Source organism: Leuciscus leuciscus (genome assembly GCF_965113295.1).
Source record: "Leuciscus leuciscus genome assembly, chromosome: 5".
NCBI lineage: Eukaryota > Metazoa > Chordata > Actinopteri > Cypriniformes > Leuciscidae > Leuciscus > Leuciscus leuciscus.
In genome coordinates, this window is record NC_138729.1 from 24,457,220 (window position 1) to 24,480,520 (window position 23,301).

General features: G+C 42.9%; 1 protein-coding gene across 1 annotated transcript; it reads right to left on the reverse strand.

The window, feature by feature from the left end:
- Positions 1 to 822: 822 nt before the first annotated feature.
- LOC309498568 (uncharacterized protein) lies at positions 823 to 8,884 on the reverse strand. Its single transcript, XM_082169351.1, has 2 exons — positions 8,828 to 8,884; positions 823 to 8,479 (listed from the first exon to the last, which is right to left on the reverse strand). Exon 2 carries the CDS (start codon positions 7,880 to 7,882, stop codon positions 6,962 to 6,964), a length of 921 nt encoding a protein of 306 aa, XP_082025477.1. The 5' UTR covers positions 7,883 to 8,479; positions 8,828 to 8,884; the 3' UTR covers positions 823 to 6,961.
- Between the last annotated feature and the right edge of the window lie 14,417 nt (positions 8,885 to 23,301).

The window sequence follows — 23,301 nt, forward strand, 5'->3', positions numbered from 1 at the left end:
GTCTGTACACAGACTCGTCACCGTTCCGGATGAGTCCGATAACAGTAGTGTCGTCCGCAAACTTCAGGAGCTTGACAGAGGGGTCTTTAGAGGTGCAGTCATTTGTGTACAGGGAGAAGAGCAGTGGTGAGAGAACACATCCCTGTGGAGCACCGGTGCTGATGGTGCGGCTGTCGGACGTGATTTTGCCCATTCTGACTAGCTGTTGTCTGTCTGTCAGAAAGCTGGTGATCCATTGACAGACGGAGCTAGGGACAGAGAGCTGGGTCAGTTTGTTCTGGAGCAGTGATGGGTCGATGGTGTTGAAGGCAGAACTAAAGTCCACGAACAGAATCCTTGCATAGGTCCCTGGTTTGTCCAGATGTTGTAGGGTGTAATGTAGTCCCATATTGACCACATCATCCACAGACCGGTTTGCTCTGTAGGCAAACTGCAGGGGGTCCAGCAAGGGTCCAGTGATGTCCTTCAGATATGCTAACACCAGTCTTTCGAATGACTTCATGGCCACAGATGTTAAGGCAACAGGTCTGTAGTCATTGAGTCCTGTGATCTTTGGTTTCTTCGGGATTGGGATGATGGTGGAGCGTTTAAAGCAGAAAGGGACTTTGCACTGCTCCAGTGATCTGTTGAAGATCAGTGAGAAGATAGAGGCCAGCTGGTCAGCGCAGGTTTTCAGACAGGCTGGTGAAACACCGTCTGGGCCTGGTGCTTTCCTTCTCTTCTGTTTCCTGAAGATCTGATGCACATTATCCTCACTGATCTGAAGTGCGGGGGGGGGAGGGGAGGGGGATGGCTGGAGGTGTTGATGGCTGTGTAGAGAGATGGTCAGGGCGGGTATGGGGTGTCTGATCGGGGGTCTCAAATCTACAGTAAAAGACATTCAGCTCGTTCGCAAGATGCTTGTTGCTGTCGATGCTGGGGGATGGTGTCTTGTAGTTGGTAATGTCTTTCAGGCCTTTCCACACTGATGCAGGGTCGTTGGAGGAAAACTGGTTTTCCAGCTTTTTGGCATAGCTCTTCTTAGCCACTTCAATCTCCTTTGTCAATGTGTTCCTGGCCTGATTATACAAGATCCTATCCCCACTCCTGTAGGCATCTTCTTTGACCTGACGAAGCTGTCTGAGTTTTGGTGTGAACCATGGTTTATCATTGTTGAATGATAAGTAAGTCCTGGTAGGGATGCATAAATCCTCACAGAAACTGATGTATGATGTTACAGTCTCTGTGAGCTCGTCCAGATCGCTGGCAGCAGCTTCAAAAACACTCCAGTCAGTGCATTCAAAACAGGCTTGTAAGACCTGCTCTGTGTCGTTGGTCCATCTCTTTACAGTCCTTATTACTGACTTAGCAGTTTTAAGTTTTTGCCTGTAAGTTGGTAGAAGATGAACCAGGCAGTGATCGGAAAGTCCTAGAGCTGCTCTGGCGACGAAGCGATATGCATCCTTTGTTGTGGTGTAGCAATGGTCCAAAATATTATTGTCTCTGGTGGGGCATGTAATGTGCTGTTTGAATTTAGGCAGCTCACGTGTGAGTTTTGCCTGATTAACTTAATGTTAATTAAACTTAATAAAACTTAATGTTCTGAAAACTAAGGAGAAGGAGGAAATCTATTCAAGATAAGCAAATAAGTATTAATGGAGTGGGTATTCAGAGTGTTGAACAGTACAAGTATTTACTGTCTTAGATAACAAATGTACCTTTTCTCGAAATACTGATGCTTTGTGTAAGAGGGGGCAGCAAAGATTGCATTGTCTGCGGAAACTAAGGTCATTTAATGTGGATAAAATATTGATGTGTATGTTCTACAGATCCTGTATTGAGTCGCTGTTATCCTTTTCATTGCTGTGCTAGTTTAGTTCTCTGAATGTGAAAAATAAGAATTGTATTGGGATGATTGTAAATCAGGGAAATAAAATAACGGGGAGGAAGCAGATGACTATGGCCCAGCTATATCTAGACAGGTTTTGGGTAAAGCCCAGAGCATATTGTTAGATGATTCCCACCCTATGTATTATGAGTTCCATCTCCCTTCTGGCAGTCGGTATAGAACTCCGTTTTGTAAAACAAACCGGTTTAAAAATTAATTCATCCCCTCAGCTGTAAAGTTTTTAAACCTAAGGTAAACCGTTTTTTAGGATGAAAACAAACTTCTTTTTTTTGTGTGTGTGCGTGCGTGCGTGCGTGCGTGTGTGTGTGTGTGTGTGTGTGTGTGTGTGCGCGCGTGCGCGTGTGCGTGTGCGTGTGCGTGTGTGTGCGTGTGTGTGTGTGTGTGTGTGTGTGTGTGTGTGTGTGTGTGATGGCCGACGACGTGGCCACACAGCAAGGCGGTAACTAAACCACACACACTGACATGCCTTTTCCCCTTTTGTTTGTTTACATGTTATTTTGATTGTCCTTTATTACATTTTATAATTAAATCTTTTGTTGCAGATCATCCTATATATTTCATAATAAAGACACACACAGATTTGGTTCATTTTACCCACTTTATTTATAATTTACACTTTTACCATACATGACTAGGTTGGGTGCACACTTTCTAGTTATTAGTGGTATATTGTGTTAACGTTTATTTCTTTTGAGTTTAAGTTGCTTACGTGGGAAGAGCAGAAGTTTGGCACTGTCTGGGACGCTGCGCTCCGGTGGAGGTCTATTCCAATAAAGGACCGGCTGGCGTCAGTTGCTGCCATTTTGTTCTGTTGGGCTAATCCATGTTGCCAATTAGTTGGGGGGTGTATGATTGACTGTATGTTTGTTTTGTTTATTATAATTCTATTTGTATTTTGTTGATTATAATTATTTGGGTAAATTACTTTGGTTTATGACCTATTTCTTTATTTCTGAAGTTAATGACTTTATTTATTGTAATTGTGTTAAGTGATGTTTGTGGTGTTCCCTGTGTATGTGTAATGGACTAGTCCTTTGTGTATATAAGTTCCCCTTGTGTGTCATTTGGGAGGTCATGTTGTTTTGTTAGTTGGTTTGATTACTGTTAAGTTTGGTTCTGTTCAGTTGATCCTTTTTATGGGCCCAGACCTGACTTTATTTTGTTAAGTTTTTCAAACTATTTAATTTGTAACTTTGTTTTTGTATTTAATAAATCATTTTTGGTTGGAAATCCTGTGTCCTTTGCCCTTGACTGCTTGGTCCCTCACATATGGTGTCAGAAGTGGGATCTGCAGAGGGCGCAGGTTTCCTATTTTTTGGTTTTTCCCCTTTTTCGTCCTCCCTGTTTTTTTTGAGCTATGAGTCGGCTTGGAAGAAAAGGGACACAAAGGCTGGTGCCAATGGAAGCACAGGAAGGGGAGGTGGAGACCGTAGAGGATGGTGAGGAGATTGTCACAGAGGAGTCTGGAGGGCGGGAGCCAACGCTGGCAGATCTGACAAGTTTGTTCCGGGCCCACATGGCGCAGATGGATGCTCGGGAGGCCGGGAGGGCCCAAGAGCAAAAGGAACAAGAACGACGATTTAAGGCATTGCAGCACCAGTTTGGCCTGCTTCAGATGGAGGTGCAAGCTCGTATTCATACTCCACCCACCCTTGATCCACTTTCTATGAATCCAAGTCAAGTCAAGTCAAGTCAAGTTTATTTGTATAGCGCTTTTCATAATACAGATTGCATCAAAGCAGCTTCACAGTATTAAATTTAAATAATACAACAAAGTTTGTTTCAAGAGGAATTTATTGATTGATAAAATTAAATTAAATATCCCCAAAATATCCCCAACTGAGCAAGCCAAAGGCAACAGTGGCAAGGAACCGAAAAACTCCATCAAGTGACCTAATGGTGTCCTAAAACTCCATCAGGTGCCTTAATGGAGAAAAAAAAAACCTTGGGAGAACCCAGGCTCAGTCGGGGGCCAGTTCTCCTCTGGCATTGGATAGAGGCCGGATTGTAGTTTGAACTGTAGGATTATATGAATGCCTGGCTGAAGAGATGCGACTTTAATCTAGTTTTAAACTGGGAGAGCGAGTCTGAGCAACGAACAGTATCAGGAAGACTATTCCAGAGTTTTGGAGCCAAATGTGAAAATGCTCTCCCTCCTTTGGTGGTTCTGGATATCCTAGGTATGACCAAAAGCCTTGAATTTAGTGATCTCAAAGAGCGCGATGGATTATAGGGCGATAGAAGATCCGTTAAATAGACTGGAGCTAAGCCGTTTAGGGCTTTATAAGTCAGTAGCAATACCTTGTAATTAATACGGAACTTTATAGGTAACCAATGCAGTGATGATAAAATCGGTGTTATATGATCATATTTTCTTGATCTCGTAAGAACTCTAGCGGCGGCATTTTGGACTAACTGTAGCTTGTTTATTGAGGATGCAGGACAACCAGCTAATAAAGCATTACAGTAATCCAGTCTCGAGGTCATGAATGCATGAACTAACTTTTCTGCATCAGAAACTGATAGCATATTACGTAGCTTAGCAATGTTTCTAAGGTGGAAAAAGGCTGTTTTTGTAACATAAGAAATATGATTTTCAAAAGACAGGTTGCAATCGAGTATAACACCCAGGTCTTTTACTGTAGAGGATAAAGTAACAGGACATCCTATGATGTTAAAGTTGTATTGTGCGAGGTTTTGTGGGCGTTTTTTTGAACCGATAAGTATTACCTCTGTCTTGTCTGGATTTAATAAAAGAAAATTACGCGTCATCCAATCTTTTATATCTTTAACACACTCTGTCAATTTGGAAAATGTAGCGTTTTCATCCGGCCGTGATGAAATATATATTTGAGTGTCATCAGCATAACAATGGAAACTAATTCCATGTTTCCTTATAATATTTCCAAGTGGCATCATATATATTGAAAATAACAGAGGGCCTAATACAGATCCCTGCGGCACTCCATAGTTTACTGGAGTTATGATCGATTTTTCTCCATTTAAATAGACAAAATGGTAGCGGTCAGATAGGTATGATTTGAACCAGCTTAGTGCTTGTCCTTGAACACCAGTATAATTTTGTAGTCGATCTAAGAGTATTGTGTGATCTATAGTATCGAACGCAGCACTAAGATCAAGTAAAACTAGTATTGAGATACAGCCTTGGTCAGAAGCTAAAAGTAAATCATTTGTGATTTTAACGAGCGCAGTTTCAGTGCTATGATGCGGTCTGAATCCAGACTGAAACTTTTCATAGATATCATTTTGTTGCAAGAAAGAGCCCAGTTGAGCGGACACCACTTTTTCTAATATTTTAGACATAAATGGAAGATTTGAAATGGGTCTATAATTTGCTAGATTATTATGATCTAATTGTGGTTTCTTAATGAGAGGTTTTATAACTGCCAGTTTAAATGTTCTTGGAACATGACCTAAAGATAAAGACGAGTTAATAATATTGAGGAGAGGCTCTTCCACTACAGATAAAACTTCTTTCAGTAGTTTAGTTGGTATAGGATCTAATAAACATGTTGTTGTTTTAGATGAAGTGATAAGTTTATTTAACTCTTTTTGTTCTATAGTTGTAAAGCACTGTAATTGTTCTTTCGGGGTGATAATTGAAGCTGAATTGTAAGGCGCGATTGAAGATTGAACGTTTATAATTGTGGTTCTGATGCTTTCTATTTTCTCAGTGAAGAAGTTCATGAAATCATTACTACTGAACTGTAACGGGATATTTTGTTCGGGTGACGTCTGTTTATTTGTTAGTCTAGCCACGGTGTTAAATAGAAACCTTGGATTGTTTTGGTTGTGTTCTATTAGTTTGCGGAGGTGCTCAGCCCTGGCCGCTTTTAGGGCCTTTTTATAACGTGACATACTGTCTTTCCACGCGATTCTAAAGACCTCTAAATTAGTTTGTTTCCATTTACGCTCTAAAATACGGGTTTCTCTCTTTAAAACATGCGTAGTATTGTTATACCATGGTGCTTTATATTTCTCTCTGACCTTTTTTAATTTAATAGGTGCAACCACATCCAATGTTCTAGAGAGAATGGTGCTCATAGTGCTAGTTAGTTCTTCTAGTTCATCTGTTTGTTTGGGTTCAGGCAGCAGCTGAGACAGATTAGATAAGCAATTTGAGAAATTATCTATGGTGGATGGGAGGATTGTTCTGCCTGGTTGATAACGCGACGCCGCATGACATATTACAGCAGTACGTAATATGCAAGTTACCATGTAGTGATCAGTGACTTCATCACTTTGTGGAATGATATCTATATCGGTTGGATCGGTTCCGTGTGATATAATTAAATCGAGTGTATGATTAAGACGATGAGTTGGTCCGGTGACGTTTTGCTTGACCCCAAATGAATTTAATAAATCTGTAAACGCAGCTCCTAACGCATCATTTGGATTATCTACGTGTATGTTAAAATCTCCAACAATTAATGCTTTATCGACATTGACTAATAGGTCTGAGAGAAAATCTGCAAACTCTTTTAGGAAATCAGCGTAAGGCCCTGGCGGTCTATATACGGTAGCCAAGGCTAGAGATAATAGGGATGTTTTTCTAACATCTAAGAGCGTAACATTTAGTACAAGTACTTCAAATGAAATAAACTTATAACCCGTTTTCTGAGTAACATTTAGAATATCTTTATAAATGGTTGCAACACCTCCGCCACGGCCAATCAGACGGGGCTCATGCTTATAACAGTATCCAGGAGGAGTAGACTCATTAATACCGAAATAATCATTTGGTTTAAGCCAGGTTTCAGTAAGGCAAAGTACATCGAAGCTATTATCTGTGACTATTTCATTTACAATAACTGCCTTAGGTGTGAGTGATCTAATGTTTAGAAGACCTAGCTTTAGAAATAGTTTTTGTTTACTAATAGCAACATTTTCTGTTTTAATAACAATTAGATTTTTCCTAGATCCTGCATTAGATTTATTATTTGATCTCACTAAACGAGGAATAGACACGGTTTCTATGCAATGTTCTACACTAGTATTTATATCAGTTGAATTGGTGCAGCAAAGACTATGATTTGGACTTTTGGTTACTAGTCAAAGGGTATTTAACATTTTGGAGATGTTATCTGACAGAAGATCCGCTCCGAATCTGCTTGGGTGTAAGCCATCAGCACGGAAAAGCCTAGGACGCTCCCAAAACAGATTCCAATTATTTACAAAGAGCAGTTTCTGCTCATTGCACCATGACATTAACCATTCATTTAGCGCAAATAATCTGCTGAACTTTTCATGCCCTAGTCGGTACGTGGGAAGCGGTCCTGACACAATGATCGTTGTTTCAGGCGATGTGCTGCGTACCGTATCGATTAGATTCCTGAAGTCTTTCTTCAGAATCTCCGTCTGGCGCAGCCTGATGTCGTTCACTCCCGCGTGCAGGACCACAGTTCCGACGCGCTCGTCACCGTTCAGGATCTCGGGAACGCGAGCAGCGATTTCAGAAACACGAGCACCAGGGAAGCAGTGACTTTGCACCTTACTTGTACCTAACGTAGCGTGTACGTGCCGAACGATGGAATCGCCGATGATCACAGCATCGCGTTCTGTTTCGCGTAGAGGGGAGAAGCGGTTTTGTGTCGATAACTCGAAAACCGGGAGGGTCGGAGAAAGTCTTGGTCTAAACCTGACTCGCGTCTTCCGCTGCGGAACCACCCAGGCTTCGTGGTGGCGTGTTGGAGCCGGAGTGAACGAGACCATGGCTGATTGCGACCGATGCTGAGGAACGCACGGAGTAGACGCGGTCGGAGTCAGCGGGTTAGTAACGTTAAACACTGATTTGTGTGCGTCGGCGCGTGATGTTTCAAGAGCCAAACACCGGTCTCTCAGCTCGGCCTGTCTCAATAAAAGGTTGTGGATCTGTTTCTCAACAGCTTCCAGCTCAGACTGCAGTGCGTGAAGCTCAAATGTGTCCTCACCTGCACCAAGCGGTAGACTACTTACATCTGATATATTCGCCATTTTAACAGATGGACAGTGAGTTAGCAACGAAGCTACCAGTGATGCTATCAATATTAATACTAATTTATATTATAAGTTTGTTTGTAAATGAGTGTGGAGAAGACGCGTTCAGCCGTGATCCACGGACGTAACCTTTAAGAGTATGCAGCGTTGGATCACTAATAGGCTTGAGACGCGTCTGCTCAACAGTCCGCGTTGTAACTATGAGGTTTTTTAGTGGTAGGGGTGTAGAGTAGACGCACGATAGGCGAAAAAAAAGTGTTTGTTTATAAGTGAGTGTGGAGAAGACGCGTTCAGCCGTGATCCACGGACGTAACCTTTAAGAGTATGCAGCGTTGGATCACTAATAGGCTTGAGACGCGTCTGCTCAACAGTCCGCGTTGTAACAATGAGGTTTGAGCAGTAGTGCTTCTCAGTGAGGAAGAGTAGAAAATGTTCGTTGTAAGCGGGTTTAAAGAGAAAAATCAAGAATTATAAATCAAATCGATAGAGCTCCAAAAACAACAACGCATTCAGACGCAACGCATGATAATGACAGGACAAGACATTATTCACCGTGTTTGTTGAGTGTTTCTTATTCACCTGAGCTTTTATGAACTCAAAGGCGCGAGAGAAAATAAATAAATAAAAATAGCTGAGCGCAAGGGTGGCGCGTTAACAGGCTAGCGAATTACTAGCGTGTTATGCGTCAGGGTTGGGTAAGCTGTATTTAGTAGTAATATAAACAACTAGAAATTGTAGTAAATGATGGTTCAAAACAAGGAAATACGAGGCTAAGACGGAGCTTACAGCTCCGAAGCAAACACACTCACAGCAGGCAGCGAGAAAAATCAAGAATTATAAATCAAATCGATAGAGCTCCAAAAACAACGCATTCAGACGCGACGCATGATAATAACAGGACAAGACATTACTCACCGTGTTTGTTGAGTGATTCTTACTCACCTGAGCTTTTATGAACTCAAAGGCGCGAGCGCGCGAGAGACATATAAATAAATAAAAATAGCTGAGCGCACGGGTGGCGCGTTAGCAGGCTAGCGAATTACTACCGTGTTGTGCTAGTAGCAACGGAAGCCAGCGATGTTGGGCAAGCCGTATTTAGTAGTAGTATAAACAACTAGAAATTGTAGTAAATTCTGGTTCAAAACAAGGAAATACGAGGCTAAGACGGAGCTTACAGCACCGAAGCAAAAACACTCACGGCAGACAGGAGCAATCGAAAAATCGAGCAATGTTGTGTCTAGTCCAGGGGAAATGCAGGATGGTGATCCCGATTCTGATCGACCATTCCCTAAAAGGAGTGAAAGAGACCTTTACCACATGGACTATGATAGAGGTCAGTCCTTGGTCAAAGAGCCTAGATTAGAAAAATTAAGTGACTCTGATGACATAGAACATTTTTTGATAACCTTTGAGAGGATTGCTGCAGCGTGTTGTTGGCCTAAGGCTGACTGGGCATTCCGCCTGATTCCCCTACTGACTGGTAAGGCCCGAGCGGCATATGTGCTTATGGACATCGATGACTCTCTTGACTATGCTTGTGTCAAGTCGGCTATTCTGAGGAAGTACGACATTAATTCAGAAACTTATCGACAAAGATTTCGTTCTCTGGAGGTTGAATCATCTGAGAGTCCCAATGAATTGTATGCCAGGCTGAAGGAGCTGTATGGGAAGTGGATTCGACCTAAAGGTAAAACTGTTGAGGAAATTGGAGAAATAATTATTCTTGAGCAGTATCTCCGAATGCTCTCTCCTGAGCTTCAGGTATGGATCCGTGAGCGGGGCCCTGATACTGCTGCTGAAGCTGCATCATTGGCGGATGTGTTCGTTGCTGCCCGGGGAAGGAACCAGCCATGGAGTTGGCGGGGTGGGAGAGATTCTCGCAAGCCCCATGTCTTTCATCCGCCCCAGTACTACAACTCTGGTAAGCCTCCTGGAGGAGGAAAATCTGAATCTGCGTTTTTTAAACCACCTAAGAAAGTGCCTATTTGTTACCTGTGTGGCCAAGAGGGTCATACCAAACCTGTTTGCCCGAAGAACGTTGTCAAGCTCTCTCAAGTGTGTTATGTGCCCAGAAAGAATGCAGCTCCGGTAAAGCCTGGACTGTCCTTAAAGATGACCACTGTAGAAGTGAACGGTAAAGAACTCCATGCTCTAGTTCAGTGGTTCCCAATCCTGGTCCTGGGGACCCACAGCTCTGCACAGTTTGTATGTCTCCTTTATCTGACACACCCAGTTCAGTTCAGAGCTCTTTCCTAACGAGATGATGATCTGAATCAGGTGTGTTAAATGAGGGAGACATGCAAACTGTGCAGAGCTGTGGGTCCCCAGGACCAGGATTGGGAACCACTGCTCTAGTTGATACTGGCAGCGACCAGACATTGGTACACAGACAGTTTGTTTCACCTGCCTTGATTAATCCTTCTGACAAGAGACTGATATGCTGTGTCCATGGCGATGAGAAACTGTTACCTACCGCGGGTCTTTACATCAAAATACAGGGACAGACTTATCTCCTGGACGTTGGGGTTGCAGATAATTTGCCGTATCCTGTGATTCTGGGGCATGATTTACCGGTGCTTTTGGATTTACTGCAGCCGGAACAGCTTTGCAATGTTGTAATCACCAGGGCCCAAATGAAGCGGGCAGAGGAACCGACGCAAACACTCTGTACTTTACCTTTCTTTGATGTGGATATCGAAGTGGAACCTTCAAAGTCGCGGAAGTCCCGTAGTGAGAGACGACGGGACAAGCTTGCATATAATGTTTCCAAGATACCGGCTAACCCCTCATGTGACTTGTTTCAAGGTTTCCAGGTGCCCACTAACATGATCCAGCTCCAGCAGGAGGACGTCAGCCTGGCTCCGTACCTCAAGAAAGCAGAACATGAAGCTACAGCCAATGCTGATGACACTGACTCTGCCGAAAGGTATTTGTTCCAAAAAGGTATTCTTTATCGCCAGTTTGAGTCGACAAACCAGCTTGTCGTGCCACAATGTGTCCGAGAGGTAATCCTCCAGTTGAGTCATTCCATTCCCTGGGCTGGCCACCTAGGAAAACACAAGACCTTAGCTCGCATCAAAAGACACTTCTATTGGCCAGGACTAAGGAGGGATGTGACTCGATACTGTAAAAGTTGTCCTGAGTGTCAGAAAGTCTCCATAAGAAGCCCTTCCAGAGCTCCATTACAACCTCTACCTGTTGTGGGTACACCATTTGAGAGACTGGGTATGGATATTGTGGGCCCTGTAGAAAGGAGTAGAGCTGGAAATAGATTTATGCTTGTTATAACTGATTATGCGACTAGATATCCCGAGGTGTTCCCAATGAAGTCCATTAAAGCCAAGTACGTAGCAACATGCTTGATACAACTTTTTTCCAGAGTGGGGTTCCCCTGTCAGATCCTTACTGATCAGGGCACTAACTTTATGTCCACTCTCTTAAAGCAGGTGTATCAGCTTCTGGGTATCGAGAGTTTACGTACAACTCCTTATCATCCGCAAACAGATGGCCTCACAGAACGTTTCAATCAAACACTCAAACAAATGCTTCGCAAGTTCATCAGTGAGTCAGGCAAGGATTGGGACCGGTGGTTGCCCTACCTCCTGTTTGCATACAGAGAAGTTCCCCAGGCCTCGACTGGGTTCTCTCCCTTTGAGTTATTATATGGGCGTGAGGTGAGAGGCCCTTTGACCCTGCTTCGTGACCTGTGGGAAGGAACCCAGGGTAGCGGGGACTTGGTAAATGTGATCTCTTATGTTGTGCAGATGAGGGAACTGTTGGAGGCGATGGCGAAACTGGCTCAAACTCACATGGCTGAGGCACAGAGATCCCAGAAGTCATGGTATGATCGGTCTGCATGTGAACGGAGTTTTAACCCTGGCCAGCAAGTGTTGGTGATGTTACCAAGTCAGGAGAGCAAATTATTGGCGAAATGGCAGGGTCCATTTGAGATCCAGCGGAAGCTGGGACGCACCACTTACGAAATTACCACACCAGGCTTGGACCGGCCTAGTAAAGTCTTGCACATTAATTTGCTGAAGGAGTGGATTCCTCGTCCTGAGAAGGAGTCACAAGTTTTAATGATTCAACAGGTGATGGAGGAAAAGGGACCGGAGGAGCAATACTTGCCTCAGCCGGTCGCAGAATGTGTTAACCTGGAGCATTTGCCAAAAGATCGCCAATCCCAGGTGAGAGCGCTTTGTCACCCTGACCTCTTTTCTGAGTATCCTGGAGCCACAACATTGATTGAACATGAGATTGTGTTGAAAGGTGATGCTGTTGTTAAAAGGATGAGTTATCGAATACCTGAGCGATTACAGGTCTCCTTGAGGGAAGAGATTGATCTGATGCTGACGTTGGGAATCATCGAGCCGTCTAAGAGTGAGTGGTGCCACCCAGTGGTTTTAGTCCCTAAAAAAGATGGAACCTTACGGTTTTGTATTGATTTTCGATACCTGAACTCTGTCTCTAAGTTCGATTCCTATCCAACACCCCGTATAAGCGACCTCATTGACCGCCTAGGTCAAAGCAAGTATCTGACCACCATTGACCTCGCCAAAGGATATTGGCAAATTCCTCTTACTTCTCAATCTAGAGAGTTGACTGCCTTTAGAACTCCATGGGGGCTGTTTCATTTTAAGGTTCTTCCTTTTGGCCTGCATGGGGCTCCAGCCACTTTTCAGAGGCTCATGGACCAGATTTTGCATGGTTTGTCTTTTACGGCCGCCTATTTAGATGACATTGTTATCTACAGTGACACGTGGGAACAGCACCTACAACATCTTCAAGAAGTTCTACAGCGACTCCAACTAGCAGGCCTCACCATCAATCCACTGAAATGTGCTGTGGCCCGAACTGAGGTTGAATATCTGGGCTACGTCATTGGTAAAGGGGTGGTCAGACCTCAGGTAAAGAAGGTCCAGGTCATTCAACAGTGTCCTTTACCCCAAACACGGAAAGAATTGAGATCGTTCCTTGGTATGGCAGGCTTTTACAACCGATTCATTCCCAATTTCTCTGGCAGAGCAGCAGCCTTGACGGATATGGTGGGCACCAGATGCCCCAATCGACTTCAGTGGTCAGAGGAAGCAAAGATGGCTTTTCAAGACATCCAGATTGCCCTGGGTGAGGACCCTGTGTTGCATAATCCTGACTTTAATAAACCGTTTATTGTGCAAACAGATGCTTCGGAACGAGGTATTGGAGCCGTGCTACTGCAAGGGCCAAGTGATGGACGACAACTGGTGGCTTGTATTAGCCGTAAACTCTTCCCGAGAGAGGTCCGGTATTCTACAATCGAAAAGGAGTGCTTGGCTGTGAAATGGGCTCTGGATTCCCTAAAATATTATCTGCTTGGGAGAGAGTTTATTGTGGAAACTGACCATAAGGCTCTACAGTGGTTGAAGAGGATGAAGGACACAAATAGCAGAATTACTCGGTGGTACTTGGCCATGCAGCCCTTCCAATTCAGTATCCAGTATGTTCCAGGGAAAGACAATGCTACGGCTGATTTCCTCTCTCGCTGTGTCAGGGAGGTTCCTGAAGTGGGGGGGAGTGTGATGGCCGACGACGTGGCCACACAGCAAGGCGGTAACTAAACCACACACACTGACATGCCTTTTCCCCTTTTGTTTGTTTACATGTTATTTTGATTGTCCTTTATTACATTTTATAATTAAATCTTTTGTTGCAGATCATCCTATATATTTCATAATAAAGACACACACAGATTTGGTTCATTTTACCCACTTTATTTATAATTTACACTTTTACCATACATGACTAGGTTGGGTGCACACTTTCTAGTTATTAGTGGTATATTGTGTTAACGTTTATTTCTTTTGAGTTTAAGTTGCTTACGTGGGAAGAGCAGAAGTTTGGCACTGTCTGGGACGCTGCGCTCCGGTGGAGGTCTATTCCAATAAAGGACCGGCTGGCGTCAGTTGCTGCCATTTTGTTCTGTTGGGCTAATCCATGTTGCCAATTAGTTGGGGGGTGTATGATTGACTGTATGTTTGTTTTGTTTATTATAATTCTATTTGTATTTTGTTGATTATAATTATTTGGGTAAATTACTTTGGTTTATGACCTATTTCTTTATTTCTGAAGTTAATTACTTTATTTATTGTAATTGTGTTAAGTGATGTTTGTGGTGTTCCCTGTGTATGTGTAATGGACTAGTCCTTTGTGTATATAAGTTCCCCTTGTGTGTCATTTGGGAGGTCATGTTGTTTTGTTAGTTGGTTTGATTACTGTTAAGTTTGGTTCTGTTCAGTTGATCCTTTTTATGGGCCCAGACCTGACTTTATTTTGTTAAGTTTTTCAAACTATTTAATTTGTAACTTTGTTTTTGTATTTAATAAATCATTTTTGGTTGGAAATCCTGTGTCCTTTGCCCTTGACTGCTTGGTCCCTCACAGTGTGTGTGTGTGACTTTGTCTTATGTGTATGCTTGTATGCTGCAACCAAATTGCCTTCGGGAAATGAATAAAGATGAACTAAACTGAACTGAACAATGATGGAGACAAGGCAGCGGCTCAGGGAACCAGAGGTTTGACAGTGTGATGAGACTTGATGTAGAGAAAAGCAAAATAAATAAATTCTACAAAAAAATGACAGGATCTAAAAACAAAAGAATCAAAACTGCAAACCTGCAGGAAACTAGAGAGAAAAATAAGAACTAAAAATCTAGAGAGAAACAAAAAGGCTTGAGAGAACTGGAGCAAAAGACTGGAACTTGTCTTAAGTAAAAAAACTAGGACTAGACAAGGACTGAACAAGGGGGCGTGGTAATGGGAAATAAGGAGGCGGAACAAGAAGAGCACATGGCAAACACAAACAAAGACAAAGCCATGTGCTGACACATAACACAAACAGAGACATGAAACAAAGACAACACAGACAAGGCTGCCAGGGCAGAAACCTGACAGCAATGATATTTTCCAAATGTAATAAAAGAAATGTGTGGCCAGATCCTCCCTGTACCACACCAGAATTCCTCCCGAGTCTCGTCCACGATGGGCTGTACCTATTTAACTAAGGGCACTATTTTTCAGAAATTCTGGGTCTGTGCTATTAGAACCAAATGTTGAATTGAAGAATGAAGAGCCTGAATATTCCAACAACTTATTTGAAATGAACACATTAGTATTTTTAAAGATAAACCTATTTGGTAACACAAAGAGAAAATAACATGTGAAGCATGAGAAATGTACATGTGAAAATGTACATGGCAAACAATTTACATGAGTATATTTTTGTAGAGCACTGTGTTTGTGAATGTTGTTCTTCTCTCTCTCTCTCTCTCTCTCTCTCTCTCTCTCTCTCTCTCTCTCTCTCTCTCTCTCTCTCTCTCTCTCTCACTTTCTCAGAGTAGCCATACAAGTTGCTTGCTATCTATAAATAAGCAAACCGTTACAGTCGTTTACAGTAGTAAATTAGCTTTTCTGCATTAGAAACAAGTAGCATAATAGCTTAGCTACATTTCTAAAGTGGAATGTTGTTCCTGAAACATGAGAAATGTGGTTTTCAAAACATAAGTTTCACTATACTGTAGTGTAGGTATTTTAACTGTACAAAATGAATACGCTATATCTAATCAATAAAATTGTGGCAACAGATTACAAGCAATATTATTAATTAAATTTAACAAATTAGAATTGAGTAATAATTAATCCAAGATGGCGCCGCGGATGGCTGCCTCGGTGTTGAGCTCTCCAGTTGTTACACTGTTTTTGTTAGTTTGTCCTGTTTTATGTTTGTCATACGCTATCAGTTATACCAGGGACGAACTGCTGAACATTCGGCAGTGCACACCAACTGATCACCAACCAGTTTTTGATTCTTCTGGCGTTTTGCGGAACATTGTCGTCGGTTGCGCCGCTGCACTGTGGAAACAGTATAAGACGCGCAGGCGTGGGAAGCGAGCCGGCACACTCGTTAAGCTCAGGCAGCGCGGATTCAGAACGGCGCTGCCTAGCATCCATCTGGCGAATGTCCGCTCTCTCCCTAACAAAATGGACGAACTACTTCTGCTCTCACGCAAAAACAAGGACTTTACCAACTCTGCTGCTCTTTGTTTCACGGAAACCTGGCTGAACGAAGCCATTCCGGACAGCGCGTTACATCTACCGGACTTTCAGCTGTTCAGAGCAGATCGCGATATGGAGTCAACGGGTAAAACGCGCGGTGGTGGGACATGCTTTTACATCAACAGAAGGTGGTGTACTGATGTAACTGTGTTAAGGAAGATGTGCTGTCCTGATGTGGAAGTGCTTTTCCTTAACTGTAAGCCGTTCTACTCGCCGCGGGAGTTTTCCTCGCTCGTTCTCATCAGTGTTTACATTCCACCGCAAGCACACGTGAGTACGGCGCTGCAACAGCTGGCTGATCTGATCACAGAAACAGAACAACAACACCCGGACTCTGTTCTTATCATTCTCGGAGACTTTAATCAGGCAAAACTCACACGTGAGCTGCCTAAATTCAAACAGCACATTACATGCCCCACCAGAGACAATAATATTTTGGACCATTGCTACACCACAACAAAGGATGCATATCGCTCCGTCGCCAGAGCAGCTCTAGGACTTTCCGATCACTGCCTGGTTCATCTTCTACCAACTTACAGGCAAAAACTTAAAACTGCTAAGCCAGTAATAAGGACTGTAAAGAGATGGACCAACGACACAGAGCAGGTCTTACAAGCCTGTTTTGAATGCACTGACTGGAGTGTTTTTGAAGCTGCTGCCAGCGATCTGGACGAGCTCACAGAGACTGTAACATCATACATCAGTTTCTGTGAGGATTTATGCATCCCTACCAGGACTTACAAACAAACACGGTGAGTAATGTCTTGTCCTGTTATTATCATGCGTCGCGTCTGAATGCGTTGTTGTTTTTGGAGCTCTATCGATTTGATTTATAATTCTTGATTTTTCTCGCTGCCTGCTGTGAGTGTGTTTGCTTCGGAGCTGTAAGCTCCGTCTTAGCCTCGTATTTCCTTGTTTTGAACCATCATTTACTACAATTTCTAGTTGTTTATATTACTACTAAATACAGCTTACCCAACCCTGACGCATAACACGCTAGTAATTCGCTAGCCTGTTAACGCGCCACCCTTGCGCTCAGCTATTTTTATTTATTTATTTTCTCTCGCGCCTTTGAGTTCATAAAAGCTCAGGTGAATAAGAAACACTCAACAAACACGGTGAATAATGTCTTGTCCTGTCATTATCATGCGTTGCGTCTGAATGCGTTGTTGTTTTTGGAGCTCTATCGATTTGATTTATAATTCTTGATTTTTCTCTTTAAACCCGCTTACAACGAACATTTTCTACTCTTCCTCACTGAGAAGCACTACTGCTCAAACCTCATTGTTACAACGCGGACTGTTGAGCAGACGCGTCTCAAGCCTATTAGTGATCCAACGCTGCATACTCTTAAAGGTTACGTCCGTGGATCACGGCTGAACGAGTCTTCTCCACACTCACTTATAAACAAACACTTTTTTTTCGCCTATCGTGCGTCTACTCTACACCCCTACCACTAAAAAACCTCATAGTTACAACGCGGACTGTTGAGCAGACGCGTCTCAAGCCTATTAGTGATCCAACGCTGCATACTCTTAAAGGTTACGTCCGTGGATCACGGCTGAACGCGTCTTCTCCACACTCATTTACAAACAAACTTATAATATAAATTAGTATTAATATTGATAGCATCACTGGTAGCTTCGTTGCTAACTCACTGTCCATCTGTTAAAATGGCGAATATATCAGATGTAAGTAGTCTACCGCTTGGTGCAGGTGAGGACACATTTGAGCTTCACGCACTGCAGTCTGAGCTGGAAGCTGTTGAGAAACAGATCCACAACCTTTTATTGAGACAGGCCGAGCTGAGAGACCGGTGTTTGGCTCTTGAAACATCACGCGCCGACGCACACAAATCAGTGTTTAACGTTACTAACCCGCTGACTCCGACCGCGTCTACTCCGTGCGTTCCTCAGCATCGGTCGCAATCAGCCATGGTCTCGTTCACTCCGGCTCCAACACGCCACCACGAAGCCTGGGTGGTTCCGCAGCGGAAGACGCGAGTCAGGTTTAGACCAAGACTTTCTCCGACCCTCCCGGTTTTCGAGTTATCGACACAAAACCGCTTCTCCCCTCTACGCGAAACAGAACGCGATGCTGTGATCATCGGCGATTCCATCGTTCGGCACGTACACGCTACGTTAGGTACAAGTAAGGTGCAAAGTCACTGCTTCCCTGGTGCTCGTGTTTCTGAAATCGCTGCTCGCGTTCCCGAGATCCTGAACGGTGACGAGCGCGTCGGAACTGTGGTCCTGCACGCGGGAGTGAACGACATCAGGCTGCGCCAGACGGAGATTCTGAAGAAAGACTTCAGGAATCTAATCGATACGGTACGCAGCACATCGCCTGAAACAACGATCATTGTGTCAGGACCGCTTCCCACGTACCGACTAGGGCATGAAAAATTCAGCAGATTATTTGCGCTAAATGAATGGTTAATGTCATGGTGCAATGAGCAGAAACTGCTCTTTGTAAATAATTGGAATCTGTTTTGGGAGCGTCCTAGGCTTTTCCGTGCTGATGGCTTACACCCAAGCAGATTCGGAGCGGATCTTCTGTCAGATAACATCTCCAAAATGTTAAATACCCTTTGACTAGTAACCAAAAGTCCAAATCATAGTCTCTGCTGCACCAATTCAACTGATATAAATACTAGTGTAGAACATTGCATAGAAACCGTGTCTATTCCTCGTTTAGTGAGATCAAATAATAAATCTAATGCAGGATCTAGGAAAAATCTAATTGTTATTAAAACAGAAAATGTTGCTATTAGTAAACAAAAACTATTTCTAAAGCTAGGTCTTCTAAACATTAGATCACTCACACCTAAGGCAGTTATTGTAAATGAAATAGTCACAGATAATAGCTTCGATGTACTTTGCCTTACTGAAACCTGGCTTAAACCAAATGATTATTTCGGTATTAATGAGTCTACTCCTCCTGGATACTGTTATAAGCATGAGCCCCGTCTGATTGGCCGTGGCGGAGGTGTTGCAACCATTTATAAAGATATTCTAAATGTTACTCAGAAAACGGGTTATAAGTTTATTTCATTTGAAGTACTTGTACTAAATGTTACGCTCTTAGATGTTAGAAAAACATCCCTATTATCTCTAGCCTTGGCTACCGTATATAGACCGCCAGGGCCTTACGCTGATTTCCTAAAAGAGTTTGCAGATTTTCTCTCAGACCTATTAGTCAATGTCGATAAAGCATTAATTGTTGGAGATTTTAACATACACGTAGATAATCCAAATGATGCGTTAGGAGCTGCGTTTACAGATTTATTAAATTCATTTGGGGTCAAGCAAAACGTCACCGGACCAACTCATCGTCTTAATCATACACTCGATTTAATTATATCACACGGAACCGATCCAACCGATATAGATATCATTCCACAAAGTGATGAAGTCACTGATCACTACATGGTAACTTGCATATTACGTACTGCTGTAATATGTCATGCGGCGTCGCGTTATCAACCAGGCAGAACAATCCTCCCATCCACCATAGATAATTTCTCAAATTGCTTATCTAATCTGTCTCAGCTGCTGCCTGAACCCAAACAAACAGATGAACTAGAAGAACTAACTAGCACTATGAGCACCATTCTCTCTAGAACATTGGATGTGGTTGCACCTATTAAATTAAAAAAGGTCAGAGAGAAAAATAAAGCACCATGGTATAACAATACTACGCATGTTTTAAAGAGAGAAACCCGTATTTTAGAGCGTAAATGGAAACAAACTAATTTAGAGGTCTTTAGAATCGCGTGGAAAGACAGTATGTCACGTTATAAAAAGGCCCTAAAAGCTGCCAGGGCTGAGCACCTCCGCAAACTAATAGAAAACAACCAAAACAATCCAAGGTTTCTATTTAACACCGTGGCTAGACTAACAAATAAACAGACGTCACCCGAACAAAATATCCCGTTACAGTTCAGTAGTAATGATTTCATGAACTACTTCACTGAGAAAATAGAAAGCATCAGAACCACAATTATAAACGTTCAATCTTCAATCGCGCCTTACAATTCAGCTTCAATTATCACCCCGAAAGAACAATTACAGTGCTTTACAACTATAGAACAAAAAGAGTTCAATAAACTTATCACTTCATCTAAAACAACAACATGTTTATTAGATCCTATACCAACTAAACTACTGAAAGAAGTGTTATCTGTAGTGGAAGAGCCTCTCCTCAATATTATTAACTCGTCTTTATCTTTAGGTCATGTTCCAAGAACATTTAAACTGGCAGTTATAAAACCTCTCATTAAGAAACCACAATTAGATCATAATAATCTAGCAAATTATAGACCCATTTCAAATCTTCCATTTATGTCTAAAATATTAGAAAAAGTGGTGTCCGCTCAACTGGGCTCTTTCTTGCAACAAAATGATATCTATGAAAAGTTTCAGTCTGGATTCAGACCGCATCATAGCACTGAAACTGCGCTCGTTAAAATCACAAATGATTTACTTTTAGCTTCTGACCAAGGCTGTATCTCAATACTAGTTTTACTTGATCTTAGTGCTGCGTTCGATACTATAGATCACACAATACTCTTAGATCGACTACAAAATTATACTGGTGTTCAAGGACAAGCACTAAGCTGGTTCAAATCATACCTATCTGACCGCTACCATTTTGTCTATTTAAATGGAGAAAAATCGATCATAACTCCAGTAAACTATGGAGTGCCGCAGGGATCTGTATTAGGCCCTCTGTTATTTTCAATATATATGATGCCACTTGGAAATATTATAAGGAAACATGGAATTAGTTTCCATTGTTATGCTGATGACACTCAAATATATATTTCATCACGGCCGGATGAAAACGCTACATTTTCCAAATTGACAGAGTGTGTTAAAGATATAAAAGATTGGATGACGCGTAATTTTCTTTTATTAAATCCAGACAAGACAGAGGTAATACTTATCGGTTCAAAAAACCGCCCACAAAACCTCGCACAATACAACTTTAACATCATAGGATGTCCTGTTACTTTATCCTCTACAGTAAAAGACCTGGGTGTTATACTCGATTGCAACCTGTCTTTTGAAAATCATATTTCTTATGTTACAAAAACAGCCTTTTTCCACCTTAGAAACATTGCTAAGCTACGTAATATGCTATCAGTTTCTGATGCAGAAAAGTTAGTTCATGCATTCATGACCTCGAGACTGGATTACTGTAATGCTTTATTAGCTGGTTGTCCTGCATCCTCAATAAACAAGCTACAGTTAGTCCAAAATGCCGCCGCTAGAGTTCTTACGAGATCAAGAAAATATGATCATATAACACCGATTTTATCATCACTGCATTGGTTACCTATAAAGTTCCGTATTAATTACAAGGTATTGCTACTGACTTATAAAGCCCTAAACGGCTTAGCTCCAGTCTATTTAACGGATCTTCTATCGCCCTATAATCCATCGCGCTCTTTGAGATCACTAAATTCAAGGCTTTTGGTCATACCTAGGATATCCAGAACCACCAAAGGAGGGAGAGCATTTTCACATTTGGCTCCAAAACTCTGGAATAGTCTTCCTGATACTGTTCGTTGCTCAGACTCGCTCTCCCAGTTTAAAACTAGATTAAAGTCGCATCTCTTCAGCCAGGCATTCATATAATCCTACAGTTCAAACTACAATCCGGCCTCTATCCAATGCCAGAGGAGAACTGGCCCCCGACTGAGCCTGGGTTCTCCCAAGGTTTTTTTTTTCTCCATTAAGGCACCTGATGGAGTTTTAGGACACCATTAGGTCACTTGATGGAGTTTTTCGGTTCCTTGCCACTGTTGCCTTTGGCTTGCTCAGTTGGGGATATTTTGGGGATATTTAATTTAATTTTATCAATCAATAAATTCCTCTTGAAACAAACTTTGTTGTATTATTTTAATTTAATACTGTGAAGCTGCTTTGATGCAATCTGTATTGTGAAAAGCGCTATACAAATAAACTTGACTTGACTTGACTTGACTTACTTATCATTCAACAATGATAAACCATGGTTCACACCAAAACTCAGACAGCTTCGTCAGGTCAAAGAAGATGCCTACAGGAGTGGGGATAGGATCTTGTATAATCAGGCCAGGAACACATTGACAAAGGAGATTGAAGTGGCTAAGAAGAGCTATGCCAAAAAGCTGGAAAACCAGTTTTCCTCCAACGACCCTGCATCAGTGTGGAAAGGCCTGAAAGACATTACCAACTACAAGACACCATCCCCCAGCATCGACAGCAACAAGCATCTTGCGAACGAGCTGAATGTCTTTTACTGTAGATTTGAGACCCCCGATCAGACACCCCATACCCGCCCTGACCATCTCTCTACACAGCCATCAACACCTCCAGCCATCCCCCTCCCCTCCCCTCCCTCCCTGCACTTCAGATCAGTGAGGATAATGTGCGTCAGATCTTCAGGAAACAGAAGAGAAGGAAAGCACCAGGCCCAGACGGTGTTTCACCAGCCTGTCTGAAAACCTGCGCTGACCAGCTGGCCTCTATCTTCTCACTGATCTTCAACAGATCACTGGAGCAGTGCAAAGTCCCTTTCTGCTTTAAACGCTCCACCATCATCCCAATCCCGAAGAAACCAAAGATCACAGGACTCAATGACTACAGACCTGTTGCCTTAACATCTGTGGCCATGAAGTCATTCGAAAGACTGGTGTTAGCATATCTGAAGGACATCACTGGACCCTTGCTGGACCCCCTGCAGTTTGCCTACAGAGCAAACCGGTCTGTGGATGATGTGGTCAATATGGGACTGCATTACACCCTACAACATCTGGACAAACCAGGGACCTATGCAAGGATTCTGTTCGTGGACTTTAGTTCTGCCTTCAACACCATCGTCCCATCACTGCTCCAGACCAAACTGACCCAGCTCTCTGTCCCTAGCTCCGTCTGTCAATGGATCACCAGCTTTCTGACAGACAGACAACAGCTAGTCAGAATGGGCAAAATCACGTCCGACAGCCGCACCATCAGCACCGGTGCTCCACAGGGATGTGTTCTCTCACCACTGCTCTTCTCCCTGTACACAAATGACTGCACCTCTAAAGACACCTCTGTCAAGCTCCTGAAGTTTGCAGACGACACTACTGTTATCGGACTCATCCGGAACGGTGACGAGTCTGCGTACAGACAGGAGGTGGAGCAGCTGGCTCTTTGGTGCAGTTATAACAACCTGGAGCTGAACACGCTCAAAACAGTGGAGATGATCGTGGACTTCAGGAGAAACCCCCCTGCACTCCCTTCACTCACCATCATGGACAGCACTGTGACTGCAGTAGAGTCATTCAGGTTCCTG

Excerpts from the sequence above, each read along its gene's own strand:
- LOC309498568 (XM_082169351.1), bottom strand. The coding sequence starts at position 7,882 with ATGGCGAATATATCAGATGTAAGTAGTCTACCGCTTGGTGCAGGTGAG.